Raw genomic sequence first — 21,568 nt, forward strand, 5'->3', positions numbered from 1 at the left:
ATATTTCTAGCAACACAACCCTATTCTGGCAAAAATCTTTCCAAGGACTTTTGGGATTTTCTGCTTTTTTTTTGAAGAGCATGCAATCCTGAATTGTGAGATTCAGAGAGCAGCTTTTTCAAGGATTGGAATGGGGAAAACAAAACAAAAAATTCAACCTCCCTCTTTCATGCTGGAACCTTTTTCATTAAATGAAACATATTTCAAAAGGCTTCCTCACGTCATGCCTAGAATTATATAAGTGACATGGTTGTTACCGGCCTGTAGTTTAACTCCTGGGTTGTGGTTTATTTTTTATATTGTTTTACTGTATTTCTTTTAAATGTTGTCATCTGCCCAGAGCCACTCTTGTGAGAGACGTAGTTATAGAAACCAACCAAACCAAAATAAATACATAAAAGAGCCCTTACAAAATGAAGCTGATAATATGAAAGAGGCCTCAGATATTTCTGCCTTAGACCCACTGGTGCTAATGAAGTTGAGAAAATAATGATCTTTCATCTACTCTAGGACAGTGTTCTTAAAGAGGGCAATATGAACTTCTTCTCCTGAGTGTAATGAAACAGTTTATAAATACTTGTTTATGAGTTGAGGATTCAGTTTGGGATTACCACTGCCCAGACCTTTAAGTAAAAACAACAGTGCCTGTGATATTTTTGTCCAGGTATGACATTACTTGAGACTGGAACAATTAAATGATATAATTTCAGAACTACTGGTCTATGGAGGGGTGTATGTTGATTTTGTATCATGTAATGCAAACATTACAGGATTTTGGTATACACTGTGATAAGGTGTTTAATCCTGCCTTTCTTCTGCCTAAAATGGTTGACTTCACCAAAAAAGCATTATCAATACGATGAGGAGTGGAAGAAACATTAGCTTTGCAACTGGACTCAAATGATTACAAGCTGTTTTCTGGTCTAAAGCAAGGGTTAATTAATTATTGTGCTTCCACTAACACTTTTCCACAGACTTTTAACATTGGTTCAGTTTCTATATGTCCTATTATGCTTATCAAATTGTCAAATAATTTTATTTAATGTAAATGGTAGAACATTCTTCATGAAATAATTGAAAATTAAAATCATAATGACTGTATATGTCCATGCATCAAGTATGCTGCAAATTAACTTTATATTAAATCACCCCAATTCTATCTTAAAAGTTCTTGCTGTGTACAATCATGTTGTCTGTCTCCAAAAACCCACTAAGCCTTTCTGCAACTGCAGAAACAGCATAGCAAATTATGCAATAGTAATTTTCCTAATAAAAATAATTTAATTTTCCTCTTGGTTTTTGTATGTAAAAGATCTATTACAAAGTGTAAAAGGTAATGGTACGTAATTTATGTACAGGATGACCATCTTTTCTATTTTCTTATTTCAGACAGTTAAATTTGAAAATGTATCACAAAATGAGAAATACTTTGTTTTCACCTGTAAAGTTTCATGCAATTGACTATTCTTATGAGGTATGCTATCTAAATGTCTGGGATAATCATCTTGTTTAATATTACTGTATAATCAGAGCTATAGTCTTAAATATACCCAATGTGATGACCCAGGGTGTGGCACAAAGGTAACACAATCAGATAATTAGTAGGAGTCCCTTTATTAGCTCCAACTTTGCCCCCAATATCCTGGTTACCTTCTGGCTGGAGAAAAACTCTCCAAGCCTTTGGCTGCAGAGAATCAAGCCCAAAATGTGGTCAACAAAAACTGTAACTATAAGTCCAATCAAGGCAAAATGAGATAATTAGTCCGGCAGGGCAAGAGCAAGAATTCCAGACGTGAAGACAGGGCAATAACTCAACACGGCTGGGAAGATGCCAGGAACACAGATAACCAAAGTCAACACAAGATAAACTCATGTTTGCTCCCAGCAGCTGCTGCACTCAGCATGCATCTCTTTTAAACTCTCTTCCCAGCTGTGGCTAATGAAGAGAATCAGGGTCCTTTCCTCCCCCGTAAGGCATACAACCCACCTTGCTCTCTTCTCCATTCCTAGGGAGGAATGGAGAAGAGAGCAAGGTGGGTTGTGCTCTAGGATGGAGAGGGGGTAGGCCTGGGTCTTCCTCTGAGCTCCCTTTCCCTTATTCTACCTCTTCTCTGCTCTGCCCAGCCAGACTTTGCACTTCCCCAGTTTCCTCCACAGCCAACGGAGCCACACTCCCACTCCCTGTCAGCTGTTCATCTTCCTCCTCGGATTCAGACTCCGACGGGTATGACACCCAACTAAAAAACAAGCCCACTAAACATTTTATTTTACATTTAAAGCCTTACTTTAAAATTAACATATAAAAGTTACAAAATACACCAGTGTGACTTAAATTTTAGCTTTACTGATCTATGAAAAGTAGGAGCTAACTGTGAATTTCTGCATTTAATCAAGTTGATTTAAATGCAATTTGGAAAAACTTTACTTAGGATCATGTGGTCTATTTTTCTTCTACAGAAACTGGCAAAAGAGAAAATTACTTTTCAGTTGTTATCAATTCACTTTCCTTTTAGTTTATACCAGGATATACATTACTATCATGATGGAAAATTGGCTGATAATAAATATAGAAGACCCTGGACAAGAGGTATGTAATATTTAACTTTCTCATGTTGTGTTCTTTAAATGTAATAGCTTTGCTGCAAGTGAAAGTATGTTATTAACTTGTGGAAGAAATACATTTTCTCAATAGGCTATAACAGCCCATAGCTCTCACATAATTAAAATAATTGTTCAGAATATATCTATTCTTTTTTTTAATAAAGTTTTATTTGGGTTTTCACACACACAAAATACAAGTAAAACATCTTTTTTGAAAATAGCATGGTCCCGGCTTGAACTTCTTTATACAGACACAAACTCAATTTCATGCTCATTTTTGTGTTCTATTCCATATCTTATACTATTCTACATTTTCTATATAGTTTTTCCCCTCTTTTAATTTTCTCAATTTTATTTTGATTATTTCATCTCAATTCAAATCATTATATTTATACTGTTGTCTGTTCTGTTTCAATTTCATATTATCTTTTCTCATTAAACAAATTTTCTCCTGTAATTACTAATTGGAGTATGACACCTTTATATCTTTTAATTATATCCATATATTCAACTCTTATTTAAACTTCAATATATATCTTAAGGTTATGACCTTCAATATAATACATAATACATAACTTCCAATCGAATTCTGCTTGGTACATTCTTATGATACACACTATATTCTTTTTTAAAAAAGGATTATAAATATATGTAATTATAAACCCTCATTCCATTCCAATTCAGTTCTCTCATTAATAATCATTAAAGGCTTAACATCTTGAACATTTCTTTTCAATTAAATATCATACTTCCTTAAAGACACATATAATCTCCATAATTAATTTTTCCCTTATTTCTCTTCACATATGTTTTGTAAATCATGAAATATTCATTTTGTTACATTTATTTATTGACAAGCATTCCACTATGTTACGATATCTATTTTATCAAACATTTTAATCATATATTGTTTCATATTTTCTGAAATTATTTCTATTTCTAATATAACAATACTATCTTATGTACTTTTGCAGAATCCCTTTTTCCATTAAGTTTTCACCCATTATCTCTAAATAGGACCTGTTTCTCTATATTTTGTTTTTGTCCTTTATAAATTCTTTTCCTTTCTTCCCTCTCTTCTTCTCCCTCCCCTTTTTACCCCCTTGTCTCTCTACTTCTAATTCTCTCTTCTGCATTTCCCTCTTCTGTTGCTTTCTGATTTTATACTTATTTTTCATTCTATTCTTTTTTGGGGTTGTTTTTCCCAATCTTAAATTTTGCATTCTCTTTCCCCCCTTTCCTTTTTTTTCCCCCACCTAAGATTACTTGTTCATTAAAGATGGCTTCTTTTTTGTCCCAATCTTCTTGTTCTGCAGGCATTTCTTGTTGTTTCTCATAGTTCCAAATCTCCATTTCTAAAAACTGAAATACGAAGCCAAAAGAACCTCTTCCTTCTTGTGCATCTTCTTTGTACTTTTTAAGTTCCATTTTCAGTTCTTCTAAAAGTGGAGCCATTTTAAACAGTTTTAAACAACCACCCGATTGATTTTAGTCATTCAAATGCAATAACCAAGAATCCAGAGATCACCAAGTAATCCAAATAGTCCCAAGCTGTTTCTTCTTATTTCTTTTTTCATTTTCTCTTCCTGGGGTTTTACTATTTTGTTGCGATGTTTTAGTTAAGATGTATCTTTTGGAAGTCTTGTTGAGATTTTGCTGTAAGTTTTTTTTAATTCCAGGCAGTCTCCTCCCTTCCAGATCCTGCCCTTTTATTCTTTTTCTCTCATTTCCTGTTTTCAAAAGCTTTTAATTATCCAGAAATCTTTATTATCCCTTTGACTTTTTATTTTCAGCATTAAATGCCTATTAAGTGGATTTTTTTCCAATTTCTTGCTTAAGTCTCTTAATTATCAGTATAGGAAAAGGAGAAAAAAAAACCAAATCCTTTCCTTTTCTCTCACCTTCGCAGCTTAGAAATCTTAGGGAAAAATGTTATTGTTTTTTTTTTAATAGTTTCAATTCCAGGGTATCTTATTTGTTGGTTTTGCTGTTTGACCCGGTCAACCAAAACTTTCTCTTCTTATCTTCCTCCTGCACATTCTTTTCCGGTCAAGTTCTTCTTTGTGGTGGCTATTTCTGACCACCGCTACAACCGCCTTCAGGAAAGGGAGTAATGGCCAGCTGGGGAGGAGAGATGTGGCTCTCCTCAACCCTGCAGGCTGTCTCCCCCTTCTTCACCACCTCTACGGGGTGGCTTAGCCCCGAAACCAGCTGGTTTGGGGCACTCCAGCGGTGAGGACGGATTGAAACTGCGCAGAGACGCAGTTTCAGTCTGTCGTCGAAGAAGCTCAGACCGGAAGTTCCACAATATAGCTATTCTTATTTATATAAAGATCTAGAACATGGTATCTACTCTGCTATTTTTTAAAAGAGCCATCGACTTATGGCTTTTGATGAAGGACAATGAGCCCCCTTGCTTTGTTTCCATCTGATCTGTCCTTGCTATCTTGTCCTCTTTTATCTTGATTTTCCCCTTTTATTGGCTTCATAGGTATTGTAATTTATTTTCATTGCTGTGATGCTATGATAACTGAGTGAGCTAACTTTAGGATGTAAGATTCTATCTCAAACCATTCTCCTTATTTCACAGGATATCCATTATTTGTCTATTATGTCTTCTAGCATCATCCATCCATTACTGAGGCAATGTCCTCATTATTGTTATTTTGGCCCTACAATAGTTGGATGGCTCTAGTCTCAAAGATGTTGCAAATCACTAGTGGGGTTTCTACCTTAAAAAAGTTTTTTTTAAAAATGTTTACAGTCTGTATTCCATGAGCAAAGACGAAGTCCCAAGTTGTACTAGTTTTATGCACAAATTATGTACTACAAATTGATTTTTGAATATGAAATTCTTAAGAGACAGTGGCTAAGACTCTAAACTATGCTGTTGCAATAGAACAAAACACTGTGCAGATTAAAGCATCAGAGATAGCATATATGCTGGGAACAAGAAAAACAAGATACATAGGAAGATGGGTGCAAATTTATACAATACACTATGACTTACTACTTCTTGTAGTGATTAGCTTAGCTGTCCTAATTTTACAGATAGGTGGATCAAGAGATTCAGATTGCCAATGGATAAGCTGATGTTTTTATTTTTTTCTCTCTCTCTAATTTTTTGGGTTGTCCTTACTTGCTTTCCCTGAACTTCTGTAGAATCTGATCCATTCAGCAATTATAACGAAATACTGTTTTCAGACATACATTTTGATATGCATTCAGAATGGCTCATTATAGTAATTTTGTGGGAAAAGCAAACAACACCATTCTATAACTATCAATCGTTTATTTTTTAACAATCTTTTTAGTGGGACAAGCAATTTTATATACTCTGCTTTCATTAATTTAAGAGTTGTATTGCACTGACTACTGTACTGATATTCATTGTCCTTCCTACCTGTTCATTTGCAACTGCTAAAAATGTGCAGATTTTTTTAAAAATAGGTTACATTTCCAGAATATTATAATGTCTTGATTTTGAGATTTGCTCTACACCATATGACCAGAAAAATGTTATTTGTACGATGTGTAAAATCTCTGTAAATACTGTGAACATTATTAAAATTAGCTATACCAGCTATTTGTCTACCTCAAGAATTCTGTAGACTATCTTCATTAAAATGTTTATTTAATTTTTTAAGATTTCTCCTTGAAAGATAAATAAATAGTTACTTGTAGTTTTTTTCTGACTATTTTGTTTTTTGGCTCTAGCTTTAGCTGATTCCACTGTGATGAATATTTCAGTAGCTGATATTTGGAAAAAATGTCTCTTCACTGAAGATTTCTTAGAGAAGTGAGTCTTCTTTTAAGTTCGAAGTGACACTCAATGTTGCATTCCAAAATTAATTTACATAGGGATTTTCCAAATGAAGGTGCCAGCAACCTGATAATGGGACAAAGGTTACTTCAGGTTAGAGAATTTTTTTTTCAAGGCAGCAATTACTAATTCAGAAACAGCATGGTATTGCTGCCTTGTGTTTGAGGTGGAAATTCATGGTCTTATTGGAGAGGATCCTTAACTTGTCCTTATTTTTGATATCTCATGGTAGGGTCAGCTGGTGTAGTTTGAGAAAGTCTAATTGCAGAATTATTGCCATGTCAAAATGAAGGATTGGGAATGTGACTTGTTGCCTTGGTAAATGAGAAGATTTTTAGTATATTAACCTTCTCGTCTATAACTTATTAAACTACCTGATACGTTATTTCTCTAGCTGTAATGGAATCTGGAGCTGAAGGGAAAGGAGAAGTGAAAAGACTGGCTAGCCTTTAATTGCTGATGGGGAAAAAGCAACAGAAAGCAAATCCTAACTAAATCTTGCAATGCTTATTTAGCACTTTCTGTAGTAAGTGCATTATTAGTCTGGTGAAATTCCTGTCAGTAGGCAAATAGTAATAAACATATTCTGATCAATTCCCTGTGTCATCCTAGTTCATCGGGCCTGACAGTAGCAGGTTCAAAGGAAGCAAGCCAGAATCAAGATTTACATCTCATAATAAAATAAAAAATGGATGAGAAGATTGTCATGGCATTTAGATATTTATGTGTAGACAAATGAGAGGCAAAACAAGATGACATTCATTTAAAGATAATTACAAATTGTTAATAGAGGAAAGAACATTGTTCATAGAAGAAATCTGAATCAATTTGTTAAAATAATATTTTAGACTATTTAAATTATTAATTGTCTAACACTGATTTGTCATTAATGAAAAAAACCCTCTTCTCTTCAGAGCTAATACATAATAGCAAAATGTTATTTTTAAACAGTTCAATCAGTCTTTACAAGTGGACAACAAATAAGCTAAAATAATACATTAATACTTTTTTATATTTTAGATTCTCTTGTTTTCTAGAAATTGCATTGATTTTCTGCTAACATTATTGTTATTTAGCCAAAATATTGATTGGAAAGTGAAAAAAATTAGTTTCAGACATACAGTAACATTTAAAAGAAAAAGGAATGGTTTTTAAATCTGATCTTTGTTGAAGAAAATGTACCCGTGAAAAGAAATATAAAGCCATTAGTAACTGTTGACCCATTCAGCAATCATCAGAGAGGCATTTTCCTACTGGGCTATCATTGCTCATCAAATAACTATATATTATAATATAGTAATTATAATATATCAAATAGTCTATATTCCAAAATTTGGAAAGGGCAGAAATTCAGTAGGATCTATTTCATTCATCAAAATATGTCTTGAAGCTGCTGGATTCAGATCGCTATTCTGCTCAACAGTGGTGGGATTCAAAAAATTTTTACTATCGGGTTTGTGGGCATGGCTTGGTGGGCGTGGCAGGGGAAGGATACTGTAAAATCTCCAGTCAGAAGTGGTATTTGCTGGTTCTCTGAACTACTCAAAATTTCCGCTACCAGTTCTCCAGAACTGGTCAGAACCTACTGAATACCACCTTTGCTGCTCAACCAACACAGACTGAGATTCTTCAGTTCTTTACTTCAGACCAGATTAGTTTTCTTCCAACTGGTTCCAGTGGAAGAGGTAATTTAACAGATTTTTTTCCCTAGCATTTTTCTGTCAGGGTAATCCAGTTTTGGGGGATTTGGAATTGTCTGGCCAATTTGTTGCCTGGGCCTAATATTGTGGGGCTAAAACAGAGTAACTGGCCCAGTCATCCAGCCAGTTTTTATGTTTAAGATAAATCTAGAAGTCATAGTGCCCTAGTTTCTAGCCTGGTGTTTTAAGCCACTAGAACATACATTACCTATTGCTTTAAAAAAGTGAATATCATGGGAACAATTTACACTAGTTGCATTGAATAGGCAGAAGTTAGGATTGATCTGTGACATATTAATTTACAATATTTCATCATTTTATAACAAGCAGCACAAGCTTCAGATAAATATAAAAAGAGCAGTAATATATGTTTCATGCTGTAAATCCGTAGGTTATAACAAAGTAGTACAAGCAAAAATTAAACAAGATTCAAACATTGTCAGAAATTTGACAATATCTTGTTTGAGCTATTGATAATTTAAAATTGTTTGTAGGTGGCAATAATTGTTGCTTACTGTTTTATAACATAGAATAATAGGGTTGGAAGAGACCTATGCTATTGTGAACAAATTGCTGTCCAGGCTCTTCTTGGAAAATCTCCAATGACGGAGCACACACAACTTCCATTCCACTGGTTAATTATTTTCACTGTCAGGAAATTTCTTCTTGATTCTAGGCTGGATCTCTCTTTAATTATCTTCCACTCATCACTTCTTTCTTGCATTTTGATGGGCAACATTGTGTGTTATCTCTTATACAAATATATTTACAAAAATTTATAAACATATTTGTATAAGAGATAACATACAGCCTCTAATCCAGTTATTTCAAAAAGAGAATGATTTTCAAACTCTGCTCTAAGAAAAAGTGATTTTCTCAAACACCCCTTGATGGAATTCCTACGTTTTTTATCTTAATCTCCAACGTGCTAGACTTAATAGTATTGGATGAATTCTTTGTATAGTAGATTTCCAGTTTAAGTGGAACCTCTATTTTCCCAAATGGACTTTTTTAACACTTAATTGTCAGAAGAGTTTAAATAGAGTTTTACTTCCCAGAGAAAGTGGCACAAAATAGTATAATATACATTTAAAACTTAGAGAATTGTACTTGTGATAGCATGTATACTATACAAAAGAAGAAATAACAGGTCTCCTTTCTGCTGCATTTAAACACATGCTCATTCATTGCATTTTACAGGCACAATTGCTAGGGAAAGGAGAGGCTTTAATATCACCCCTTCAGATGAAAATTGCTGAAAACTTCCAGGCAATGGTGCTTCTGACTATTGGAGGAAATGTCACCTTTTTCTTATCCCACCCAAACTCATCAAGTCATGTTTTGCAATTGTGACCTATCTTTGTGCCAGGGCCATTTATACTCGGATGTGGAAACAAATGCTTCTACAGAAATCCCAATTTATCACTACCTTGCGCTTCAAGGGGCAGTCTATATTCCCATTTGAAAAGATTCCTGCCTTCTCCCACCCCACCCCGTCTTACCTCCTAGCTGTTTAGCTCCTTTTATAGCAACATGATGGCATGCTTCAGAGAAGATAGCTGAAGACAGAATTGGTTGATGCATGGCCTAGAGCCAGTAGGAGTCAGGCAATATATAAATGGTATGAATAAATTATATATTTATTACAGAGTCACATAACTTTCTAATATCTCAGAATGCAGGACATATAATAATGCTTTTAAGTTATAGAAAGACAGTTTGTCTTCAATGTTCAGAAGATATTCTAATGGTAAAAGTAGTTTAAACTGGCAATGGTTGACTTCCATATACTGGACATGCTCATTCAGGCAGAGGTTGATATCCCTCTTCAAGGGTGCTTTAATTTAGACTCATATCCTGAGGGAGAGATTGGACAGTACGGTATGATTTAAATGACCTTTTCCAAATTTATGACATTGAGGACATTTCCCAAAGCAGTTTGAAGCAGGCCTGCTCTTGTTTTCACTTCTGCTTGTCTTGTTATCTTCAGAACATACAAAGAACACAAAGACCCAAATAGGGCCATTACACATGCTCCCAAGTTCAACTTATAGGCACTCCTTCACACATATGAGATCTCTCTGCCCCTCTTGCTCTCTGCCTGGGTGTTCCAAATAGGTGTCAAACTCGTGTTGTCACAGCGGTGTTATGTGACGTATCACAACTTTTTCCCTTTCACTAAATCGGGCTCAGGCGTGGCCAGCACATCTGACCCACGGGCCGTGAGTTTGACAGCCCTGGCCTAGAGCATACAAGATAGACAGTGTGGATCAACAGCCAGAAAAATATTTGGAACACACTAATTAGAAAATTAGGCAAATAATTAGGAAATAACTTTCATCCAAACACTAAGGCATGTCAGATTCTGATGGAATACACAAAATCCAATTAATTCACAATGATAGCAAAACTATATTTATTATGATTTATAGTTGCTCTCTAAGACATTCACATGTTCATACCTACTTGACCTACCTGTTTCTAAACTAGTAGGGCATGTCAAATTCTTCAGTTTTCAATTTCCAAACATTAGGGGTGCTCAAAATTTGTGACATGTCTTGGGGATTGTAAAGGTATTTTAGTTACTTTAATATAATTTGGGTGTGCTTGGTAAGTAACTACAGAAATATCATATCTTTTTAACATTTTGTTTGTAGACTGCTAGGCATTAACTAGAGTCTAGAAAGACAGCCACCAAGTCTTGATCCAGGATGACTCCAAGAGTTGGTGGGCTTCAGAATCTTTTTATTACCCCAACCCTTGTTTTATTCTTTCACAAGGGTTTGGTAGTTGCATTTGGCTTGTTGCTTTACAAGTCTAGTAGCTTTCAGTGGGATTAAGAGGTGCTTTCAGTATGCTCAGCATACAGCGTCCTTTTCCATTTTATGGTGACATTTCTCCTTTAATCCTTAACAACCTGATTGCTTCTCATCTACTTCCCAAAGGGATCTTTTTTATAAGACTCCTGGCTTTTGTCTTTTTTCCATTCATGCCTGCTCCATTTTTATATTATTGTGTCTGAACTGCCAGTCTGGAGAAACAATTAATTACTATTACTTTCATAACTACAGTTCATTTTAGTACAACTTGTGTAGAATTCTGAAAACTGTGTCCTTGATAGGATACCTCACTTCATGAAGATATATTTCTGCCTTATTTAGAGATATAGTTGCATCACTTCATTTTAATGAAATGTCAGAGTGGATCCAATCCACCTTGATTAATAAATCCATCCTGTTATAAGCAGCTGCTATGCTCTGACAGAAACTACTGTGACTAAACAAAGCAAAACAGCACAGTTGAATTATTCTATGGGTTAGAATCGAGGTACCTTCAGTTTAATATCCAATGATGCAAAGAACATCTATGAAAATCTGCATAGCAAATTTCTTAGCAAGGTTTTCCAGAAGTGGTTTGCCATTACCTCCTTCCTAGATATGAAAGAAACTGGTTGGTATAAGGTAATCCAGCTGGCTTTCTCTCTAAAGTAAAACTAAAACTATCCTTTATTTTTATTTATTTGTTTTATTTATTTGTCAAAAGCTTACAATACAACAGAAACAAGAATAAACATAAGTTTAAATACAAGAAATAGGAACTAATAATTGGGGACAATAGGACAGGGACGGTAGGCACGATTGTGCACTTATGCCTGCCCTTAATTTCTTGCCTTTCTGCCTTGACCACTATACCAAACTGTCTCTCAGTAGTAGAATGAAAATATTTGTTTACCAATTATTAAACGCCTGCTGAGAATTGTAAAAGTGGAATGATATTACGTCAGCTCTGTACTTATATTATTTTACTAATTTATTTCACCATGGTTATAGGTTACAGCATTGGCTGGGGTGGGGGAGAAAGGATTTAAATAAAGCTCATTCTTTTTAGGTTACAAAACTAGAACTCTTGTCTGGGCTCTTCCATAACAATTTTACTGTTCTTCAACTGGAATAATCAAAATTCCTTTAAGCCCAGTAACTTCTCATAAAAGGAGAAAATATTAAAAAGCAGCCTAATATTTTGCACCATTGCTATTTTGTACCTACCAAAAGAAGAAAAAATAGACAGATACCTGGACAATTTGAATTAAACATTTGACCTGCCAAAAATAAATTGGTTAAAATGCCAAACACAACTAATATTGTGGGACCAGAGAGACTGGAGCTACTTTTGAACTGGTATAAAGTCTATATGAGTCCAGATTCTGTCTTTACTAGAGTAGAATGGAATAGATATCATTATTATGAAGTTGCTAGGTAAGTAACTAACAATCTCAGGACTTTGCAAATCTGTCAGAAATAAGTAACGAGTACAGACCATTAAGGTATTTCATGGACTAAAATATTTGAACTCTTTACTATTCAGGAAACCTGTTTCAAATACTGTGTTCCATACTCCTAGTGAAGATGTTGAAATTATTCCAAGTTCAAATCCTTCTTCTCAATTCAGTACACAAGATTATATGCTTATGAAACTTGACAAGAGGGCTGATAGAGATCGCTTGCAGCTGGATTATGCTCCAGTTGCACTTAAACAACAAGAAGGTAAATTTCATTCAATATTTCATATGGCCAAAATTTCTAAATTACTGTGGCATGGCGTACAAGTACAAAATTGTACATGCCTGATTAATTGTTTACCTACATATAGCAAAACAGTTTAAAAGGTTTTCCCAAAACAGGCATGTGTTTATATGTGTTTAATTCTGTTTTATTACACTTTGAAAACTGTGATAAATTTTCTTCTCTCCTTGAGGTAAATTAGAGTCGCATTCTGCCCTACTCATTAGAGCAGAGATCACTAACCGGTGATCTGTGGACCACTGGTGGTGCATGAGAAAATTTTGGTGGTCCGCAGTGCACCCGTGTCTGCAACAGGGGTGATATCGGCAGCGGATAGACTGATGCACGCGAGGAGGGAGAATAGTATGTGGGAGATCGCGGCATTGGAGCCCTTTCCGGGCGTTCCCTGGCCTGCGAGGGGAGGGCGCAATCTCCCATGCCCCTCCCTTCAGGAGCCGCAAAGTGCTCACCACACCTCTGGCAGCCACTAAGCCTCCTCCCACCATGTCTCTCTTCCTCCTCGCCAGAAGCGCTCACATGCCTAGCGGGAAGGAGGAGGCTTGGCGGGTGCCAGAGAGGCAATGAGTGCTCCTGAAGGGAGTGGTAGTGCCTCCCCCTCGCAACATCTTCACCCGAGGGCATCGCTGGCAGCTGCTTCCTGCGGCTCAGGAGGTCTGTGCTCTTCCTGTTGCTGCTCGGCCTCCTCAATGCACGGAGGCAGGAGGCAGCAGTCACGACACAGGATTTCTAGGGAGCCTGCAGGATTGCCCCACCACCCCACCAGCCACCTAGTCTTCAGCATGTGGCTCGTCGGCCTCCAGACATCAGATTCCCACAACCCGGCACCAATTTAGAGGTTCCTTTCCCTCCACCCCCACTCCTGGGGACAGAGAGAGAAAGTGGGGGGCGGGGAGAGAGAGGGAGATAAGATACAGAGAGAGAGAGGGAAAGAGAGAGAGAATCAAGACAGAGAGAGAAAGAGAAAGAAAGAGGGAGAAAGGGAGAAAGAGAGAGGGGGGAGAGGGAAAGAGAGAGAGAGAGAGACAAGACACCGAGAGAGAGAGGGAGAAAGAGAGAGAGATGAGAAAGAGAGAGAGAGATGAGAGATCCCGGTGTTTTGTTTTCTGTGGGAAATGGGTCCAAATGACTCTTTTGAGTATTTAAGGTTGCAGAAACAGGCAGCCAAGCTAAGTACCTGAAGGACCCCATCCTGTCAGTGGGAGTCCAGGCGATTCAGCGAGCAGCATGCTGGATTCATATTAGTGGTTCACGGGATTTAAAATTATGAATTTGGTGGTCCCTGTGGTCCAAAAGGTTGGAGAGCCCTGCATTAGAGGACACTATTATTTGTGACTATTGTGATTATTGGTTGGAAATTCACAACAAGAGCCTGCTGAAGATCTCTCTAATTAATTAAACCTAAAAATATACCTTTAAAATGTGTGGGTTTGGGTGTGAGAAGAAACATTGTACTTCAAAAGCTTACACTATTAATGTAAGATTGCTAACCCACCCTGCTTTGACCATAACTGCATGTCGGCTTGAAGACGCTATCTTAATCATTCTCAAAAGACATCCCAACGTGGGGCAGACTTCCTTTCATCTTCAGCCCAAGATTAGATACTTTTTTTCTGAGCCAAAACTGAAGAGGCATTTTTCAACCTCTCCAGATAGAAACCTCATACAATGCGTGATGTTTGATTGTAATAGAGATGATGACACAGCAAAAGCTAGGATTTTCCAAACTTCCCCTAGTTGTTTTTGGATGGTGCAGAGACCCCCTCCCCTTTTCCAGTTATTTGTAGGGGGTAACCGACTGTAGGCAAGCTGTAGGATGAAAGGAGAAGTAATTTATTCTCCTCTTCCATATTCTTCTCGCAGCAAATCAACAGTCATATGTCAGCAGGCAGCATGGGGATTGAGAGCGTGCTGAAGCTGCTTCAGCCAGCACTTCCTTTTAATGCATTGTGCTGGCAGATGATGTGGGATCGTAGTTCTGACAATAGCAGGAATCCTCTCTCTTCAGTCAGTACTTCTACCCGTGCAATATTCTGGCAGGTTCCCAGTGTAGGAAGTTAGCACCCAGGAGGTTCTGAGGAAAGAGTATTGACTAAAGTAATCTTAACTCTCAGTACCCCCATGTAGCATATGGAATGGGATACTGGCAGCCATGTGGATTAGGGAATTTCCCACTGAAAAGGGAAGAAATCTCCCTTTATTAATTCTCCGTCATGACTCACGGAGGTGGGGTTCTAGAGGCTAAAACTGATATATGGGATGGGTAAAGGTTTCCCAACAAAAGGAAAGCAGAATCAGAAATTCTCTACACACCTTACAGATCAAGTTCTGACAGTTGGCTAAACCTATCACTCTAAACTTGACTCTTTCCCCGGCTCCCGTCCATATTTGGGAGAGCATGTTTTTCCCTGCCAACAGGGACGTATACGAATTGTTGCACTTGAACCTGGTCTGTTCTAAACTGTTCAGACCGAACTATTCATTGCCTTCATTAACAGGAAAGAATAAAGGCCATGCTGGTACATTTTGTGCTGCTTCACAGATTGGAGGAAATCTACTGTCTAAGGAATTCATTTGTTTTAATAGGAATATGACTTATGCCTAGTCTTGGTGCAATAATACCACTGTCAGGTGTCAAAGAGAAGAAATAATTTTGAATGATAATTTGATAATGATTAATTTAATCTTTTTAAAGCTAAAGGAAAATGATACATTGTGACTGACAAGAAAGAAAAGGGAAAAAGAATGTCTCATTCAAGAGATTCCACTAGACTAAAGATGTATACGATCTTGTTTTTTCTTGGAGTAACAAATCATCACACAACATTGCAAACCTCTATGAAGATTCTCTCCAAAATCTGTTTGCCATGTTGTAGTGAGCACTCCTGTCTGAGAAAAACAAATGTAAAACCTCCTTGGACTCACAGAATTAGTATCATAATTCTTTCAAACAAAATAATCCTGAAGAAAAGAGATATTTAATATCTGCCATGCAATGTGTTCATAAATATTAATTAACTGTTCTTGAAAGTAAATGCATTTTATTATAATTTTGTATCTCTGAAAAGGCAGTAAGTTTTAGCTACCGGAATTATTAAGTTATGTAATGTGTTCAAAATACATAAAAATGCAGCCAATACAAATAGTTGCCTTCATTATTTATTATATGTTCAACTATTTACATAGTGTGCACTACTATTACTGTTAATCTTCTCATCACTCCTTATCACCTATCCCCTCCCACTTGTGATTGTAGGACTGTAACTTTGTCGCTTGTATCCTTATGATTTATATTGACTGTTTCCTTGTATGATTTGATTGTTGATTGTACCCTATGACTATCATTAAGTGTTGTACGTTATGATTCTTGATTCTTAATGAATGTACCTTTTCTTTATGTATACTGAGAGTATTTATACCAAGACAAACTCCTTGTGTGTCCAATCACACTTGACCAATAAAGTATTCTATTCTATTCCATTCTAGTTCACACATACAAGCATACATATCTATGGTAAAAATGAGAAGAAAAGGGACCCAGAAATCTTTAACTTAGATTTATATGGTATTTTTCAATATGCAAAATGATTGATAAAGATGTCACATTGATATTTTTCATTATATTATTAAGGTTTATATATTGAAGAAGAACTTGTTTTCACTAATAATTTGACACAGCCTGCTAAATATCTACCTTCTCTGCAAACACTCTTGAGTCGACTAAGTGTTTTCCAAGTGCAAGATCCCCTTTTAAATTTTAAAGGTGACAGTTTCATGGAAGAGGACATATTGAGGTATTGCTCTATTAAATGAGAAGCAATAAGGAATGTATGTGATTATTACCTTAATTTCTGTTTTTGATTTTATTTCTACACAGTTTGATGGTTACTTAGAGTGAATAGGACATCACTTTGATAAATGTTTGTGACTTTTATTAATTATAATAGCTTTAATTATTAACTGTAGTTTTACATACTGGCTATGCTAACATGGATCAATAAACTAAAATGATGGGGAATTATTGTAAATATGCTGCATGGTACCACTAGATTTTTACCATTTTTTAATATTCATTCTATTCAATGGCTCAGGAATGCAGCAGTACTTATGTGTGATTCTTGAAGAAGCCATTTTCAGGCAAAGCTTCAATATTTGTCTTTTTTGGAAGCAAAAGCCCAGAATCACAAGATTGGGGAGAAATTATTAACAAAATATTTATGTCTTATCCACAGTTACTAACATGAGGAGCCAAAGAGAAAAGAACAACTGAACACACTCATTAGATAGTTGTTGCTTGCATTTCAGGCCCTAACTTGATGCTTACCCAACACCATTAGTAGCAATGCTGATTGGGGATGATGGGAAATGCTGGTTGATATATCTAAAAGTACCAAGCAATGAAAAACTGCTATATACAAATGACCCATTCATCCCTAAGAGGCTTATTTTCAAGTTGTGATTTGAGTGGAATGTGCTAACTGCAATGGATGAATAGAGGTAGATTCAGATTCAGTACTGTAACTAATTATCAGTGAATTTCTAGTTTACTATATGAAGCAAAATTACAGTGTGCCTATAGGAAAGGGGAAATACTGGATTTTTAAAACTTAATGAGATGAACTAGTTTCTGAGTTGTTCACAAACAACTCAATTGTTCCTGGGATATAATTTTTAAAGTTCATTTGTCTGTTGTTCTTTAAATATATGGTACATTTATTTAATGAAATTCATGTTGCCTTAACAATTAAGACATACTTCAAAATTCCTATGTCTTAGGGAAAAGTTTCCACTAAAATGCTTTGGACATTATACTATTCAGTTAAAGTGTTATCACCTTCACCTTTCACCTTTTGGTGTTACTATATGGAAAATGTTTTCTAAATTATTAAAATGAAATCATATTCTAACCCCCTTTGAGGAAGATAGGTGGCTATATAAATTTGATAAAAAATATTCAATAATATCATGCTGACATGCTACACATTTATTTTTCAACATGTCTTCACTTGTATATATTTGAGACTGCATGTATTTAATACAAAGAGTATTCTTCTGATTAACTCAGATTGTTTTCTTATGCTGTTACTGCTGAATCTAAAAGTAGCTTCAAAATACCTCTGCTATATATTGCTGGTTTGTGTTAGTCAAATATTTATGATGCCTAATAATGAATGTTAGAATGTTAACATAGTGTATCTTACATTTTTGGAAGTAAATACTTCTGGAAACTTTTGTTCTTTCCTCATGCCTAGTGTTTTGCTTACTTCTTATGAAAAACACTTATTGTATTTCCCCTGAAAAGAAATATTTAATGAATTATGAATTTTGGAAAATTCCTCCTTCCCCCGAACCAGCAGCCTTAAGCATAGTTGCATAGTTGGGGTATATATTATTAATCATGATTTTCCAATCTGGCAGTAGTTAAAAACTCATTCTCCAGATTAGAACAGATTTTAGTGTAACATGCTTAACTTGTTTTACAGCGGAAAACGTGTCTCTGTACTACTATATTATTGCCGAACCAAATAATGCTTAGTATGAAGTGTTATGTTTGTGCTTTCATTTTAAAAGGGAGTTCTTTACTTTCAAACTGAGTGTGACCCCTCAAGAAAAAGGGATGGAATTAAGTGAAGATTTCTGCAAAGTTTCTTTAAAGGATGAAGAGGTATAAGATTGATTCAATAAATTGTGCAGAACATATCCAATCACTTTGCAGTTCTATTATAAATTAATTTTTCCACAGAAATGTAAAAGAAAATACTGACAAAGTATGACAACAGAAAACAAAATTCTTACAAAGTATTCTTTAATCAAGCTTATTTTAATTATTTTATTGGATTATAGACATCTCAAAAAATGGTTATTTTTGTTTAGAACCAGGTTATTTCAAAGCTTGTTAAGGTGGGACTTTTAAATTCTTATACTTACAATATTTGGTCAACCTGGGAAATAGCTATCTATTTTCCTGATATGGAGTCACGTGCAAATGTCCTGAACTATTAGTGTTTAATGAACTATTATAAATAGTTTCCAAAGCTATTGTTCTTCTGTCTTCAGTGGAATATTCCTACTTCAGTAAAGCTCTCAGTATAGTTCATAAAGAGTTTTCTAAAAGTCAGCATGTTTTTAGGGTAACATAATGTTTTTTTGGAAGGGAAGAATACACCTGGTGAAAATACTATTTAAATAATTTACTATTTTATAAAATAAGAAAATATTTTTATTAAGTTCAGAACATTTAATCTACTTAAATCCTAGGTGATTTACATGATATATTAATAACTTTAAAAATTAATAAATCAATCCCATTGTTAAAAAAAGTTTTAAAAAATGTCCCTGCACCACAGGACAACTTCAAGTTCTAAAAGCAAATTGGGAAAATACAGTTTTTAGCACTTTCCAAAATTTTAATAAAGTGATGGCCAACTTGATATCAGTAGGTAATTTTTTCCCAGAAATCCAGATTGCCAATGAGAGGTCCTGCTTGTTTCAGAATAAATTATAGAAGAAAACCTAGCAGCCTTTTCAGAATCATTTAAAATGATTGATCAATGCTTTTTAATGTACTCCACAATAAGAAACAAACTTAAGACATTAAAATAGCCAGTGTCAGATCTCCATGTAATGTTTGGCATCATATATTCAATGATAAAAGTAAAATCTGTGTCCTTGCCCTTGTCCATACCCTTGCCAGTAATATGAAATATTGGTGAGAAATTAAGGAATTATGTTTTATTATGTTTATAAATTAAATTATGTTTATACAACGAAGGCAGAAAAGCAACGTTCTAGGCTGATATGGGGCATTTCTTCTTCTTCTATATAGAAGAAATTGTTAGCTATCCAGTTAGCAGGTCATTACAGTATAAGGGCATATGAGGCCTGGGTGAAAAATTCTTAATTGACAATAGATGAGCATACTGATGTCATATCAATATACATCTCCGTTGTGCCTGGAGGTAAACTTTAGTCATTTGAGCAAATTGTGGGGCTTTGGATAAGATGAGAAAGATCTGGCCTTTTAGCAAAGAGTTGTCTTTGTCTTCCACAATGGAGTATTTCTATGAGCTACCATGAGCTATTAAAGTAGATAGAATACAAAAACTTTGTATCTACAAGCTATTGTGACAGATACTGTTATCTTTCTTTCTAGGTCCCTTTATTTCTTGTTAAGTTTCAATTCTGTGAAGCAACAAACTCAAAGGTGGATATGGAGATTCTCACATGTTCAGCCCTTAAATCTTTATTACAAGTAACTCCAGAAATTTTAGAAGATGAAAATGAATGTCTCAGAATAACTAATGAAAGTAAGAATACAAAGCATTATATTTTGGCACTAATTCTCATATTTCGCATTGCCCGTTATCATTTTATTTCCGTTCCTTTTATTGATGCAGTTAAACATTAAGTGTATTGTTTAGGAAAGGACATTATAGTATTATAGTAACATCTTTTCCAGAACTTAACACGACAATTATACCAGAGATGATAAAGAGTTCAGAGCATTACTCTACTCAAGAAATTTATTCTCGTCAGAACAAAGATCTACCAGAATTCAACAATCCAAGTAGGTACATTTGCACTAGGGTTACTGGACACATGGCAAAAGGAGGACTTATTCCGTTTTTTGTCCTTGTGTTCTTCATCCAGAAGGTTAGAGTTAAACTCAATCGGCTTCTTGATTATCTCTTCCTGAGCTATTCTCTGCAGCACTTCACATTTCTAATAACTGCTCCTGTAATCACAAATTAACAAGATCCACTCTGTGATCTTAGTTACTTAGTGCCCTCAGTCTGCTTACACTGCTGCCTGAAATTGACAACACCTTAATCCAAGTCTAATCAAACTTGCGGCCCGCAGGCTAGAGGTGTCATGCACTGGCCACCCCCATGCCTCGTTTAGCAAAGGGGGGGAAGTCATGATACATCATGTGATGCTGCCATGACGATGTGAGTTTGACACCCCTGCCTTAATTAGCTACATGCTGAAGGCTTTTGCCTCAAACTGCTCTAACACATTCCTGCAATTGAAAACTGGTCTTTCTAATGCTGGAAAAAAGAATTTTATATACATGTATTAAGTAATCTCTCTTTTTTTTTTTTGCAGTTTTTCACTGCAGTTTTGTCACCTATGCCAAAAAAGTTAAACAATGTGCCTTCCTTCCCCTCCCTTATCCTCCTTTCCTATTGCCTGTGTCTTTCTCTGCCTGTATAGATACCTGGTAATTCTCATCTGAAATAGAATTCAGATCCTTTGGATAATGTTAAATTTCAGAAAGATCTCTTGATTTTATTTCATTAATAAGCGCTAATTGTCTGTAGGATTTTGGTCAAAAATTGAGTGCCTTACAATATTATTTGATTAGGTACAATATCAAGCTTTACTTTGGAGGAAATAGTTTATTAGATTAGAAAAGAGATGGGGAAATGCTGTGGTTTTATTACTATCGTTAAACCTGGTTAATCTGCAAAATACTTCCACATGTTTTTCAGATTATTGTATTCTTAATATTGAGAAATACTGAAACCATTTTATCTTAAAATCTTTTTCTGAAATTGCCAGTAAGTTACATTGGAGAACTTGAGGTGCCATTAACTCCTCCATGTAGGAAAGAAAATATGTGCATGAATTCATTGGGTGTCTACTTAAAACCAGAACCTGTTTCTCCCATTAATAAAAGGTAAGGTCATTTTTGTCTTTAGACTTTACTGTGTTTTATGTGCTCATTGAAGAGAAGAACAACAAGGCCTTTAAATGTTGCTTCCCCCGTTGGGTTTTTGTTTTAGTCCTCCTTAAGGGAGGATGATTTAAATGTAACTTGACATGAGTGTGTGTGTTAAATGTGCTTTTGTATTTATATTTCC

General features: G+C 35.4%; 1 protein-coding gene across 1 annotated transcript in view; it reads left to right on the forward strand.

Annotated features, from left to right (window-relative positions):
• Positions 1-1,417: 1,417 nt before the first annotated feature.
• Positions 1,418-21,568, forward strand: part of SHOC1 (shortage in chiasmata 1) — a 55,238-nt gene continuing 35,087 nt past the window's right edge. The window contains exons 1-9 of the mRNA XM_087923205.1: positions 1,418-1,474; positions 2,458-2,587; positions 6,319-6,400; positions 12,490-12,668; positions 16,336-16,498; positions 18,276-18,369; positions 19,858-20,011; positions 20,164-20,271; positions 21,267-21,384. Of these exons, the coding sequence (XP_087779331.1) occupies positions 1,418-1,474; positions 2,458-2,587; positions 6,319-6,400; positions 12,490-12,668; positions 16,336-16,498; positions 18,276-18,369; positions 19,858-20,011; positions 20,164-20,271; positions 21,267-21,384 (1,085 nt within the window). The remainder of the gene's footprint in view (positions 1,475-2,457; positions 2,588-6,318; positions 6,401-12,489; positions 12,669-16,335; positions 16,499-18,275; positions 18,370-19,857; positions 20,012-20,163; positions 20,272-21,266; positions 21,385-21,568) is intronic.

The sequence above is a fragment of the Pseudonaja textilis genome, chromosome 2 (assembly GCF_049901715.1).
Source record: "Pseudonaja textilis isolate UNSWEBS1 chromosome 2, rPseTex1.2, whole genome shotgun sequence".
Classification (NCBI taxonomy): Eukaryota; Metazoa; Chordata; class Lepidosauria; order Squamata; family Elapidae; genus Pseudonaja; species Pseudonaja textilis.